The sequence below is a fragment of the Setaria italica genome, chromosome II (assembly GCF_000263155.2).
Source record: "Setaria italica strain Yugu1 chromosome II, Setaria_italica_v2.0, whole genome shotgun sequence".
Lineage (NCBI taxonomy): Eukaryota > Viridiplantae > Streptophyta > Magnoliopsida > Poales > Poaceae > Setaria > Setaria italica.
In genome coordinates, this window is record NC_028451.1 from 10,103,219 (window position 1) to 10,117,646 (window position 14,428).

General features: G+C 41.2%; 1 protein-coding gene across 3 annotated transcripts; it reads left to right on the forward strand.

Annotated features, from left to right (window-relative positions):
* Positions 1-232: 232 nt before the first annotated feature.
* On the forward strand, positions 233-12,582 carry LOC101758308 (putative aldehyde oxidase-like protein). 3 transcript variants are annotated; one of them, XM_004955905.2, is made up of 10 exons: positions 233-539; positions 5,748-7,409; positions 7,500-7,759; positions 7,865-8,074; positions 9,003-9,221; positions 9,914-10,879; positions 10,956-11,051; positions 11,151-11,249; positions 11,865-12,054; positions 12,134-12,582. In XM_004955905.2, the coding sequence occupies exons 1-10, from the start codon at positions 377-379 to the stop codon at positions 12,364-12,366; spliced, it is 4,098 nt and encodes a 1,365-aa protein (XP_004955962.1). In that variant the 5' UTR covers positions 233-376; the 3' UTR covers positions 12,367-12,582. The 3 variants fall into 3 exon arrangements, with proteins under 3 accessions (XP_004955962.1, XP_022680389.1, XP_022680390.1); XM_022824654.1 differs by lacking the exon at positions 233-539 and adding an exon at positions 1,893-2,061; XM_022824655.1 differs by lacking the exon at positions 233-539 and adding an exon at positions 4,765-5,078.
* The last annotated feature ends 1,846 nt before the right edge of the window (positions 12,583-14,428 follow it).

Consider the following 14,428-nt stretch of genomic DNA (forward strand, 5'->3'; position numbering starts at 1 on the left):
CGAAACTAAAGAGGAAGACCTTTAATTTCAGTCCTAGATATTGGATATTTGAGAGATATAACTCTCTTCAACCGGAACTACTGCTCGGTTTTCCGCTGGCTCGCGGCCGGCAACACGCGGTGCGAACGACGTCGCGGCCAACCCGATCCGATCCCAGGATGGCACCCGGCGTCGTCACGCAACCACACACACAAACATGTCCACAGCTCGCGTATATAGACGACGACTCCGCCGCTCTACACGCCTCGCACTTCTGCATTTCTGGAAGCACACGATGGACATGATCACTTAGCGTAGAAATTAAGAGCTTGGAGCGGTAGCCGGTGTAGAGGGAGCGGTGGGTCAGGCAGGGTGTGTGGCAATCGACGACCCATCCATGGCGGAGACGGAGACGACGATGGTGGCGGTGGTGGAGAGGGTGGTGTTCGCGCTGAACGGGCGGCGGTACGAGGTGGCCGGAGCTGACCCGTCGACGAGGTTGCTGGAGTTCATCCGAACCCGTACGCCGTTCAAGGGCACCAAGCTCGGCTGCGGCGAAGGTACGCACAGTGCAAACTTTCTTTTTGCAAGACCCACGTTGCAAACTTTTCGCATGGGCGCTTATGATCTTTATGATCTTTGTTCGTTGTTCCTTTCTACTCCCTAGCTCCGACCTTAATTTTAGGTTGTTTTGACTTTCTTAATGTATAATTTTTTTACTATGCATATAATTTATAGTGGATTGTATGTATAGATACATAATACTTCCTCCGTTCCAAATACTATATATTTTGAATTTGTTAGATATATAAGTTTTTCTATATATTTAGTTGTATATAAAAATTATGTATTTATGAATTTAGAAAAAATTAAAATAGTTAGTAATTTAAGACGGAGAGTAGTATCTATGAACTTAATTAACAAAAGTCATTACAACATATAATTTAAAATGACGGGAGTATATATAAATATATATATCGGTCTGGTGCATATTTCTGGCAATGGTGAATTGATATGATTGCCTCGCCGTATTGTACGACGGGGGCCTAAGTGGTCAACATGTATCCACGACCATGGATTAAGTGCTAGTTGACCTTCTGTCCATCATGGGTACGAAAATCAGAGATTGTAAACTGGCTTGGAGATCTCGATGGGAAACCATACAGTCGCCAACTATATACTGCTCCTTCCATTCTAAATTGTAATCATTTTAATCTTTTTTCTAAGTTTATAACTTTCACTATGCATCTAGATAGGAACATGCAGCACGGTGGTTGGTGGTTGCTGTTGCAAAAATAATAAAGCACCCAGTAACAATCAACACTCTCTAATTTCACGACATACTGATGGCTAGCTATCTACGCCTTTCGTGCCAAGTTGGAGGTCGTTTTGCCATCTCTAGGTTCATAGCTTTTGCTATTGCACCTAGATATATATTATATCTAGATATATAATAAAAACTACGAATGTAGAAATGCCAAAACGACGACACGGAGGGAGCAGTGTCTCTCTTATTTCCTGATTGGCAAAGACGTGGCGGTGCACTCGCGTCGTACGTCCAGCGATGGAGGGAGCTGCAACCAACGTTCAACCCGGCGTCACGCAACCCAACACGTCCGGCCACCTCTCGCATATATAGCTAGACACTCGGTGGTGTCGGCTGGTGCGGTGCACCTCGGTCGGTTTTTGGACGCCGCGAGGCGTAGTTGAGTGTATATAAGGCGCTCTTTCAGTTTACCTCCTACCAGTGTTCTAAGCTCGCAGTGCGCAGCATGTAATTACTTAATTGTTTCGCCTTCGGGCACTCCTCTTTTTTAATACAGCGGCAGCTCTCCTGCCTGCTCGTTTCAAAAAAAAAATAGCTAGACACTCGATCGCCCACATTCTCCTCTCCCCTGTCCCCTTCCACAGTCCACAGCTTAGGCATCATGTGCTTGCTGGAGGTGGCGGCGGTGGAGAGGGTGGTGTTCGCGCTGAACGGGCGGCGGTACGAGGTGGCCGGAGCCGATCCGTCGATGACGCTGCTGGAGTTCATCCGCACGCGGACGCCGTTCAAGGGCACCAAGCTTGGCTGCGGCGAAGGTACGGCGACGACGTCGAACCCGTGATGCATGCTTAGTTTCTAGGTACTTCTTCTATTTCAAATTATAGATCGTTTAAATTTTTATAGATTCATAGATATTATTATAACCTTAAAAAGTTAAAACGTACCTGCAATTTAGAACCGAGGAAGTATTTATTTATTTATTTATTTTTGAATTTAGCTGCAGCTACCAAACATTAATTTTTTTGCCCATTCTTTTGTCAAAATATCAACGTTTTATTTATGGAGCTGTTCGGTCAGCAAAATTGCTAACTAAAATAGGCAACCAGAAAGCACTAAGCTACCATCAGTTAGTTTGCCGTATTTGATCGTGCACTAGTTCTGAAGAAAAAAAATTGCTGGTATAGAAGTATACTCGAGTACTTCTAGCTGCTCTGACGATATCTGCCGTCGCGATCGATGCATGAATAGCCTAGCTCGTGGTTGCATGATTGGCGACCCCCTTTTCTCCCATCCCCACATGCCATGCCAGGATCGATCTTGATGGGTCGATCAGCTATGCTGGACAGCTGGAGGATGGATGATACATGCTGATCAATTAATTTTCAGAAAAATCAAAACGTATAGTAATTTGAAATGGAGGAAGTAGCTATATATCTTCACTGACGGTGACATAACTATTACGTGTATGTATATAAGTATGCAGTACTGTACGGATAATGTGACATCTCTCCACTAGTAGCGATGCCGACTTTGCCGTGGTCCAAAGACGACGTACGTACTATACTTTAAGCCTCAAGAGTCGCTAGCCATAGTTAATTCCATTTATTTGTACGGATCACAATTCACATTGCACAGATCACACGGCAGAGGGAGAAGGAAAAAAACCATCCTTTCTATACATTAGGGCTTGCTCACTCCGTTTCAAAACAATATTTCTTTTATTTTTTCTAGATACATATCACTTTTACTATGTACGTAGACATAATATATATTTAGGTGTATGTCAAAGTTATGTATATCTAGAAAAAATTAAAATGACAGTGATTTGGGTTGGTGGGAAATATATATTATTAATTTCAACTTCACGATGTTTCTATATATGGGAGTCTAAGTCCAAATCAACCTGCCAAGTGAAGTTCATGGGTTTCAGAAAGGACAGGAATACTCGTGAAGTTGCACGACAAGGATAGGAAATCAAGTGCTGTTCCAACTTTTCTTCGTTTGAGTTTCTAATTTTTTGAAAGCTGCACGAGAAGTTCGTTTTATTTGAGCTTCTGACTTTTCACGCTGAGAAGCTGCTCAGAAGCTCAAACTAATAGATTCTTAGTATTGTCAAGCCAATTGAACTCAAGTTTTTCAGATGGATCAGAAAATCTTCTAGCCATCTTGCTTAATTCGAGTATATTTTTGGGAGGGACTTTGAACACCATGCCGATGACATGCTGCTCAAGCAACAAAAAGTATTCAAAATGTTGTACATTTATCAAATGCATTTCAGCAACGTATTCCAACTCTCGGTTCCAAGTTTAACGATAATAAAAATGACGATGACTACATGGTGAGATATTAAGTATCATACCTAACGATAGGGTGAAAGCGGATCAGAGATTGGAGCAGATATATCCTCATCCATTTATTTTATTGAATACGGAGTGGAGCGGATATTTATCGGACACAATTACGGATTCGGATACAGATTTTGTAAGTTTTTTGAAATGGTGCAGAATTGGACTGACGTTGGAGCCAAAGCGGATCCAGATACGGATTTTGTAAGATGTTTGAAATGGTTGATACTTACACTTTGCATTTGGCATCGAACAAATATTAATATTAGATTTATAAAGAGAGAGCACGGTGAACAAAAATAAAGATTCTTACTTAAGAAAGCTTGTTGATTTGTACAGCGTTGGGCTCTTTAATTTTTTTCGAAAACATGTTGGGCTCTTTAAGGTAGTTGGATATCCTATTATAAGCCGGATAATTTATATCTGTTGGTTTTTTCTAATTTCATACCCTACTCCGTCCTTCGTAAACAATTTGATTTGCATTATCCATATTCACATGGATATTAAAAACTGTTCCCCGTATTCGTGAAATTCAATTTTTGATCGAATCGGATTGGATTCGAAAATTTTCCGCACCACTTTCATCCTTACCAAACAATCATAAGTAACGGTTCACGTTTAAACCGAGGAAAATAATTGATGGCTTGCATCCTCTTGCCTGCTTCATGTCTGATATAGAGCCGGATAAAAAATGGTTTATATTGTATGTCTCCATAAGAGCTACACTTTAGTCCGTTCGCTTCAGCTTATTAGCCGGCTTATCAGTCATCGAACAATATTTTTCTCTCACAACAAATCAGCCGTTTTAGCTTTTCAGTTGACTTATAAGTCCAGCCGAACAGGCTTCCGTTTCAAATTATAGAGCATTTTGCTATTTTTAAGTTCATAGTTTTTTCTATGACTCTAGATATATATTATATTTAAATACATAGTAAAATTTATAAATCTAGTAATGCCAAAATGACTTACAATTTGGGATAGAGGGAGTAGTTGGCATTTTTATTTATAATGATTCAGATAATTAAATAGTCATCCAAAGTTTAGGTGCAAAAGGTCAAAAAAAAAAACTATTGCCATCAGAAATCAGTGTTATGATCACGAGAGTGCACGTGAATTTCACATGAAAATAGCTTCTTCCTTTTGGCGAAATACATAAAACAGCTTCCGGTTGAGGCATTTCGTCGAACATCTCCGAACACCCCCTCTTCCTCCTACCGGGTGCTTCGCCGAAGCCCGAGATCCATCGTTCATGGCGCGACGGTGGTGGTGGCCGAATGCGCGGCCATCAATGCGGGCAGTGGCCGCGAGATTAGCTCGCGTCGGTCGGCCGGGTCTAGCTCCATCAGGGGCGGGCGGGCGGTGAGAGGCGGAAGGAGTGGGTCTCGGAGGCGGCGCAACGATGGAACCCTGTAGCCGCTCCGGGACGCCACTCTTCCTCCTCTAACCATCGCCGTCGCCTCCTTCCTGCAAGCTTCGAGGCCGCACCGGTACGCCGCCTTTGCCGCATCTCTGTTCGCGTTTTGTTGCCACGCTCCGTCACCGCACCCCGCGACGCCGCCGCTCTTCCCCTGCTTGAATCCACCAGCGACTTTCAGATCAGGTTACATCTTTCTGAAATTTTAGTGGACCTTATCAAGAAAAAAGAAATTTAAGTGGAGCACACTTGAGATGTCCCCAATATAGGTATTGAATCTAGAAAGCGAGTCATCTTGCTGGTCGTTGATGGGCAAATCTCTTTCTGGGTTAGCCCTCTAACATTGCAATGTTCCAAGTATTTTAAGGAGTATCTCTTTTGCAACAGAATCATCAGGTGATTGCATTCGCATAACCGTAGTGCTCCTGACTTTTCAAGTCATGTACACAAATATCGGCGAGAGTTCCTAAAAGGGGAGAATAGAATAGACATTGAATTATGAAAATTATTGTTTTGTAAACTGAATGAATTTAGTCCATCCCCACCATATTGTGTGACTGTCTTGTTGCTTTTTTGTTTAATTAAGGCTTGGAATAAAAATATTTAACCGACTGGGATAAATTAAATCGCAACAAATTTGGTTATTTTAGTAAGTTAGATTCAGATCTTCCAGTTCAGCATATACTTGCGCATTTGTGATGGTAGATTTTATCTAACATGTTATCACTAATTCATATTGCAGGCGGTTGTGGGGCTTGTGTTGTCCTTATAGCGAAGTATAACCCCACGACAGATGAAGTGACTGAATTCACCGCAAGTTCATGTCTGACACTTCTTTACAGTATAAATTTCTGTTCAGTTCTTACTACTGAGGGTCTGGGGAATACCCAAGATGGCTTTCATGCTGTTCAGAAGAGGATGTCCGGGTTTCATGCCTCTCAGTGTGGCTTCTGCACTCCTGGAATGTGCATGTCTATTTTCACCTCCCTTATCAATGCTGACAAATCCAAGAGGCCTGAACCACCAAAAGGGTTCTCAAAGCTAAAAGTATCAGAAGCAGAAAAGGCTTTCTCAGGCAACCTGTGTAGATGCACTGGTTACCGTCCAATTGTTGATGCCTGCAAAAGTTTTGCATCAGATGTTGACTTGGAGGATTTGGGTCTTAATATATTCTGGAAGAGAAGCGATAAGAATCCAGATGCTAGTGAATTGCCAAGTTACACTCTTGGTGGCGGAGTCTGCACTTTCCCAGATTTCCTAAAATCTGAGATAAAATCTTCCCTTGATCATTTGAATGTTGCTTGTATTCCCGCATCCAGGGAGGGCTGGTATCATCCGAGAAGTATCAAAGAGTACTATGAGCTAATAGATTCTTGTCTATGTAGTGACTCTGTCAAAATGGTTGTTGGGAATACTAGTACCGGTGTACCAGGATACAAGGATCAAGACCTCTACAATAAGTATATTGATATAGGTGGCATTCCAGAACTTTCAAATATTGTGAAAAGAGAGTCGGGCTTTGAAATTGGAGCAGCTACAACAATTTCTAGGACCATTGAGATACTGATGCAAGAATGTGAATCTATATCCTCTCCAAATGGCAGTGTGGTTTTCAGAAAACTTGCTGACCACATGAGTAAAGTTGCCACACCATTTGTCCGTAACACAGCTAGTATTGGAGGAAACATAATCTTGGCACAAAAATACCCATTTCCTTCAGACATTGCAACCATACTTCTCGGTGCTGGCACAACTGTTTGTCTTCAGGATGTTGCAGGACAAAGGCAAATTACTTTGGAAGAGTTCCTAGAGCAGCCTCCTTTGGATTCTACTACTTTACTACTGAGCATATTTATTCCTCATTGGGTTTCAGATTATCAGGCAGAAACAAGTTTGTTATTTGAAACTTACCGAGCAGCACCTCGTCCTCTTGGCAATGCTGTTTCATATGTAAATTGTGCTTTCTTAGGGCTTTCTTCTGTGGATGAACGATCAGACACTCTTGTATTTAGTAATCTGCGCTTGGCTTTTGGTGCATATGGAACAGAACATGCTATTAGAGCAAAGAAGGTGGAGAAATTCCTAACTGGTAAATCACTCACTGCATCGGTTGTGCTTAGAGCAGTTCAGTTACTCAGAGAAACAATTGTACCAATGGAGGGAACATCACATCCTGAATATAGAGTCAGTGCAGCTGTTGGATTTCTCTTCAGTTTCCTATCTCCGCTTGCCAAAGGTATCCCAGAGCCTGGAAAAGCCTTGACCAGTGGTTCATCCGATTCAGCAGATACAGATGATGTACGCAACCTGCCATTGTCATCACGTCGAGAAAAAATTTCCAACAACGATTCTAAACCAGTTGGTGAGCCGATTAAGAAGTATGCTGTTGAACTTCAAGCTTCTGGTAGGTAGTTACATCATTAGCATTTTTAGCAAGATATTTTCCAAATTCTACTTACAGGGATAAATTTGAACTTTGTATTGTGTAATCCAGGCGAGGCAGTTTATGTGGATGACATTCCCGCTCCAAAGAATTGCCTCTATGGGGAATTTATTTACAGCACACAACCTCTTGCTTATGTCAAGAGTATTAAATTCAAATCGTCTTTAGCATCAGAGAAGATAATTGATGTTGTTTCTGCGAAGGATATTCCAAGTGGAGGAGAAAATATTGGATCAAGCTTCATATGGGGGGATGAGCCATTGTTTGGCGATCCAATTGCTGAGTATGCTGGACAAGCTCTTGGCGTTGTGGTAGGACCCATTACCAGGGATTGCAGCTGTCTTAAAACACTAATATAGGATAGTTATGCATATTACTGACCATACTCAATATCGCTAAAATATTACCTTTACCAGATTGCAGAAACACAGAGGTACGCTGACATGGCAGCCAAGCAGGTTATTATTGAATATGACACAAAAGGTTTGAGTCCACCGATCTTAACTGTGGAACAAGCAGTGGAAAACAGTAGCTATTTCAGTGTTCCCCCAGAATATTATCCTAAAGAAGTTGGTGATGTGATGAGGGGCATGGCAGAAGCTGATCACAAGATCCCATCAACAGAAGTATTATGATTCAACAATCTTCCAGACCTTTTACTAATTTAATGTCACTTGCATTATTAGAAAATGAATGGAAATTATAGCATGCAGTTCTACGCTCTCCAAAATTTTATATTTGCATCGTTTGTGAAGTCTCCTTTGAACTATACCATACATACTATAGCATTAATGCATCAATAGAGAAAGAAACCTTATTACATATGAGAAGCCAAAAGTTGAGTTAGTCCCTTGAGCAGAAGATGCATTCATTAGTAATAAAGTGAAGAATACAACCTACACCATTACTTAACCAAAAGTTTAGGATTACTGAATCACTGTGGTAATGGTGTATTGGTGTTCTGTAATGATGGTCAGTTAGGATTACTTACTGCATTCAGTAAATCTCAGTCTTCTATTTGATGATCTGGATGGGTGTAGCTACACCTTAGGTATGGAATAGTACTTGCTGCTAAATTAGTAACTAAAACTATTGCGGTATATGTACTGCTTTGCAACTATTTTTTCCTTTGAATCTGCAAAGTGCAAACTGAAGTTGCAATGCTAATACACACCCTCCCCCTCACCCCACCTTCCAAAGTTCTTTCTACCTGATGGTTTGGATCTTTTGATTGTCTTGAGATGTGATTTTGGGTCATTACTGTACGTAACTTTGCATCACAGTAGTGTAATGTTTCAAAACTACTTTTAGTGACACATTTTGTATATCCAACTTTGATAATTTGAAACGTACACGTTAACATTTTTTGGGATGTTTTACCACATGGATTTTTAAGTGCCAATGGTCGAGGGATTTATGAATATGGAACTTCAAAATTGAAGCAATGCAGTTTTCTCTAAATTACATACCATCACTGTACTTTTTTCTTGTACCAATCCTACTTCCCCTTTTCATGAGAGCTTACCACATCTTATATGATTTTGATTACTGCAGGTAAAATTTGCCTCTGAGTACTACTTCTACATGGAAACACAGACAGCACTAGCAATTCCGGATGAGGATAACACCTTGGTAGTCTACAGTTCGTCACAGTGCCCTGAGCTTGCGCAAACTGTCATAGCAAGGTGCCTGGGCATTCCATTCAGTAATGTGCGTGTCATTACAAGAAGAGTTGGAGGAGGCTTTGGAGGAAAGGCATTCAGATCATTCCAAGTGAGAGTCAACAAAACTTGATCATTACTCTAATCATTTCAAACCTTACTTTTACGAAAACTAAATAATATAAAAGTTTACTCTGAAAGAGAAATGATTGTTCTTCTGTATCCTTTTGAACTTGTGAGGCCTATGCATGTTTAGACCAGGATTAGTGCTGTGTTCTTGTATGCATTATTATTATTCCTCACTTGATGCCTTTTTCTCTGGACATCCAAGCTGAAAAAGCACATCTGAAGTTTACATATGTTGTACAGTTGACAATGCTATTATTTTCTGTCTACATATACTGTTTTATATTTTGACACATTGTTAACTTCATTATTAGTTGTAACTATGAGATACGATCAAATGATCATTGGACAATAGATGTTGTATTGATAGTTGTAACTATGAGATTTGGCTATGTAGGCTTCATGTTTTTAAGGAAAGGCATTTAGAATTCTCTTTGTGCTTCTGTACCAACAAGCAAGTACATCTAACTTTGACTATTTATTTGGGCGCTGCAGTTGCGAAGTCACAGCCCAGATCCAAATTAACTCTCAAAACATGCATTCTGAAGATCTGGCCCAATCGACATAATTTCCTTCTCTGATGATAATATCTGACAATCTAATATTGATCTCATGAATCATAAAGACCTAGAATACATTACCAGCTGTTTCTTACTGATATGCTACATGCTTGTGTAGGTTGCAACGGCAGCGGCACTTTGTGCATACAAGCTACGACGTCCTGTACGGATGTACCTTAATCGCAACACCGATATGGTTATGATTGGTGGTCGGCACCCTGTGAAAGCTCGCTATTCTGTTGGATTTAAATCTGATGGGAAAATTACGGCATTGCATCTAGATTTATTAATTAATGCTGGGATATCTGAAGATGCAAGCCCCAGTATACCACGCGTTATTATATCTAGTGTCAAGAAATACAACTGGGGTGCTCTGTCATTTGACTTCAAGCTATGCAAGACAAATAATTCATCTAAATCTATAATGCGTGCTCCAGGAGATACACAAGGTTCTCTGATTGCTGATGCTATAATTGAACATGTCGCGTCTGTGCTTTCACTTGATGCTAACAGTGTGAGGGAAAAGAATTTTCACACCTATGATACTCTTCAGTTGTTCTACCCAGACAGTGCAGGCGAAGCTTCTACATACACATTACATTCTATTTTTGATAGGTTGGTCTCCACTTCAAGCTACCTCGATCGAGCTGAATCCATAAAGATGTTTAACAGTAGCAACAAGTGGCGGAAACGGGGCATCTCTTGTGTGCCCCTCATTTTTAGAGCTGAACCAAGGGCAGCTCCAGGACGGGTTTCTGTGCTCAATGATGGCTCCATAGTGGTGGAGATTGGAGGAATTGAAATTGGCCAAGGACTGTGGACAAAAGTACAGCAGACGACGGCTTTCGCTCTGGGAAAATTATGGCCAGATGGGGTTGAAGGTTTTCTTGAGAGAGTGCGTGTCCTACAGGCTGACACCTTGAACTTAATACAAGGCGGACTTACTGCTGGTAGCACTTCATCTGAATCTAGCTGTGCAGCAACCCTTCAGGTGTGCAATATGCTGGTTGACAGGTTGAAGCCAGTCCTGGATAGGCTGCAGCAGCAATCCGAAGATGTCTCATGGGATACTTTGATTTCTCAGGTAAGTTTATCCCCCTCTAGTTTTCATCATGCTATGTACAATACTGTTTCTTCCTATAATGCACTGTTCCAAGCAGGCCTCGAAAGAAAATGTTAATTTATCTGCGAGTGCATACTGGGTACCTGGCCAAGATTCTAATAAGTACCTGAACTATGGAGCTGGTATAAGTGAGGTGCGACAAAATGTTCTTTTAAAGGCCAATTTACAACAATGCATTTTAATCATGTCTTTTAGGTGATACTTTCTGTTCAAAATATTCTGAAAAGTGCAGGTGGAGATTGATCTTCTTACAGGAGCAATTACTTTACTAAGGGGCGATCTTGTGTATGACTGTGGGAAGAGCTTGAACCCTGCAGTGGACTTAGGCCAGGTTTGCAGTTGATCCTTTTCTGTTTCCTGTTTACCCAATTCTAAATTTTGAATGTAGTTCATGCAACATACCCTGTCTTAAGTTAAAGACAGGTTGAGGATGACATAATTTAAGTAGACGAGAATTATGAATCACACTTTCTGTTCGTTGTTTGATGTATAATAGAGAAATAACTTGGTTGACATTTCTAGTCAAAATGGGTAAGTGCTGGAAGTTTATTTATTTATTTTTATTTGCGAACATTGTTCTGATTTGCTGCAGGTGTACCATGCTGTTTTGAGATGTTGCAGTTCTTGAACGTTTCTGCAACAATGTTGCATGTTTCCCAATGTCGCAACATTCAGCCATTGTAACTTTTGCAAACAGCATATGTTTCTGACTAATTATATGACGGACAAGCTAACAATGAGATGCAACTAACTGGCACTGACAGAATTATCGTTTAGCTATTTGGGCATTTCTCTTGTCAAGAGTTTGCTCTGTTGTGTGCCATGCTGATCCTTTGGGCACATTGCTGGAACACTAAATACTTGCATATGTTTTGCAACGTACTTATTGGGATCTAGCACATTTATATGATGACAGCATATCTTATCTGTGGCATTTATTTTGCAGATTGAAGGTTCCTTTATACAGGGAATCGGCTTCTTCATATATGAAGAATATGTTACGAACAGTGACGGCTTGATGATTAGCAACAGCACATGGGACTACAAGATCCCAAGCGTCGACATAATCCCAAAGCAGTTTAATGCCGAGGTTCTGAACACTGGATATCATAAGAACCGTGTGCTTTCTTCAAAAGGTAGGCACTTCAGTGATTTCCTGAATGCAACATAGATTGACAAAAACTTGGTGATATTATTAACTACTGTTTCTGCCAGCTTCTGGTGAACCTGCCTTGATTGCTGCCTCATCGGTTCATTGTGCACTGAGGGAAGCTATCAGAGCAGCGAGAAGGGAGTTTGCAAACAGCACTGGATCCGGAAGCTCACCTCTGGAATTCCAGATGGATGTCCCTGCGCCAATGACACTGGTGAAAGAACTATGTGGTTTCGATATTGTGGATAAATACTTGGAAAGTCTATCTAATTATGAGCGTGCAGCTGGGGCATAATCTACACTCCTGTTATCTCATAGAAAGGAGTGTTATCATCCTTTCCTATGTTGCTTACAATAAAGGGGTGGTCAACTAGGCACAAGTATTTGAATGCTTTAAACAATGTACAAGGTTCTGCGCCTGTGCCTTCATGCTATCTCCAATTCAAACCATCTATATTCATATATCCTTATTTGCTATTATGATGTTCCAGGCTGATCTTATAAATTAAAACACTCTCCTGCAAACTTTAGTTAACAAAGTGCAAGCCAGAATTGGAACCATTTTGTTTGAGTGAACATTTTCATGACTTACGAGAGCAATGCTATATATCAGCATAAAAAGTATAGTTTTCCTTCTATATTACGGTTCAATAGGATTTATTTTTTAGACGGGCATTAAAAATACTCGAATGCCTTTGTATTAGGAACTAGCTCAAGTTTTCCCGTAATGATATGAATTGGTTTATCCTTAGCTTCGTAGCAGTTGTAAACTCATTGGAATGGCAGTAGAGAAACACATTCCCCACCAAATGAAGCCTATATTTAATTTCCTAACTAGAAAGCATTGGAAAATTCAGCTAAGCAAACCCTTCATAGCCTCCGGCCGCCCTGGTTCCCGGAATCGTGCGGCAAGCTGCAGGTTGATGGAGGTGAGCTCAGGGCTGTCAATATCAACAGAAAGGTGGAAGCTGCAACGGGAGCTTCAAATCCAGAGCAATCTGTACTATTTGCATGGAAAAAGGATCAATGGATGCACCAGTACCTGAGGAAACTAGAGGAAGGAGAGGGAAACTCCAGTTCACATGTGAGGGGGGAATAGGCCAGCAGCAATAGCTTGTCCCCTGCGGCGCCCTGCTTCAAGCCATGAGCTGGTGCTGGTGCTCTTGGCCGTAGAGCTGAGCTGAGGAAAGGAGGAGCAGGCTGTGTCAATGGAAACAAGGAGAATGAGATGGAGAGCTGCAGATAGCCAGGCAGGCGAGCTTGGTCTGCAACTCTGCATGTTGCCACCCACGCGTCTAAGCTGCCCTGTATTTTTCTCAACTTTGGCTGGCAGCCTAATCAACTTCTGTACTTCATAATCCTCAAGCACTAAATCTACTAACATAAGTGGAACTCTAAATACCACAAAGTAAACACGGCTGAGTGTTACGTTACTGCAGGACTTTGCCACAAAATTGGTTTCAGATTTCAGCAATTAAAAAAAACATAGCATCATTAGCTGACACACGCTTAACATTCTTAAGCGCAGCGATTGACTGCACTATAAAGTTTAAGTTCACCACAAAAATTCATGTCAATTGATTTTTTAAAATTTTATTTGAAATAAAATTACGACACATATAAAAGTTTACTAGGAATTTTCTTTTACTCTACAGCAATATGGTGCAACCATATTGCATTGAAAACTGTTTGGCTTCTATTTGGAGAGTGGAGACCGGTTCCTCTCCCTGGCACGTGATCTACTTCTCTATTACTGTCGCCGACTATTCTTCTATTAGGAATTTGGATTTTTGACACCCTAAACATGTAGTTTCGTATATTTAACACCATGAAGATGGACTTTGCAAATTTGACACTTACATCATTGACTCATTGATTTACTTGACATTTTACCTCTTTAATATCTTTATTTCCCTTTTTTCCATTTTCTAGATTCCAAAATGCCTAAAATGAACCTTATCTGTTCCAACGGCGATTCACGCCGTTCGCCCGCCGTGCCTCTCCCCTGCCGCTTTCGGGCCGCCGAGCCTTCCTTGCTTGCCGCCGGCCGTCTGGCCAGGCGTGCCTCCTGCCACCCGCCCACCGCTTCCTCGTCTGCTGTCGTGTGCAGAAAAGGAGAAAACCAAGCATAAAATGACTGATAGTGTCGTGAAGCCAAGATCCAATGCTGCGAGGGTTTCACCCCTAGGAGAGCAAGATACCCTGGAACCAACAGCATGTTGATGTATCAGGTTCTCTAGAGCAGCCTCTACCAGAGCAAAACAAACACCATAAGAAGACATTATAATTACTAATTCTGCATATAGCCAGCACGATGATCAAGGAGAAGAGCATCCTGACATGTACTTGACAACATC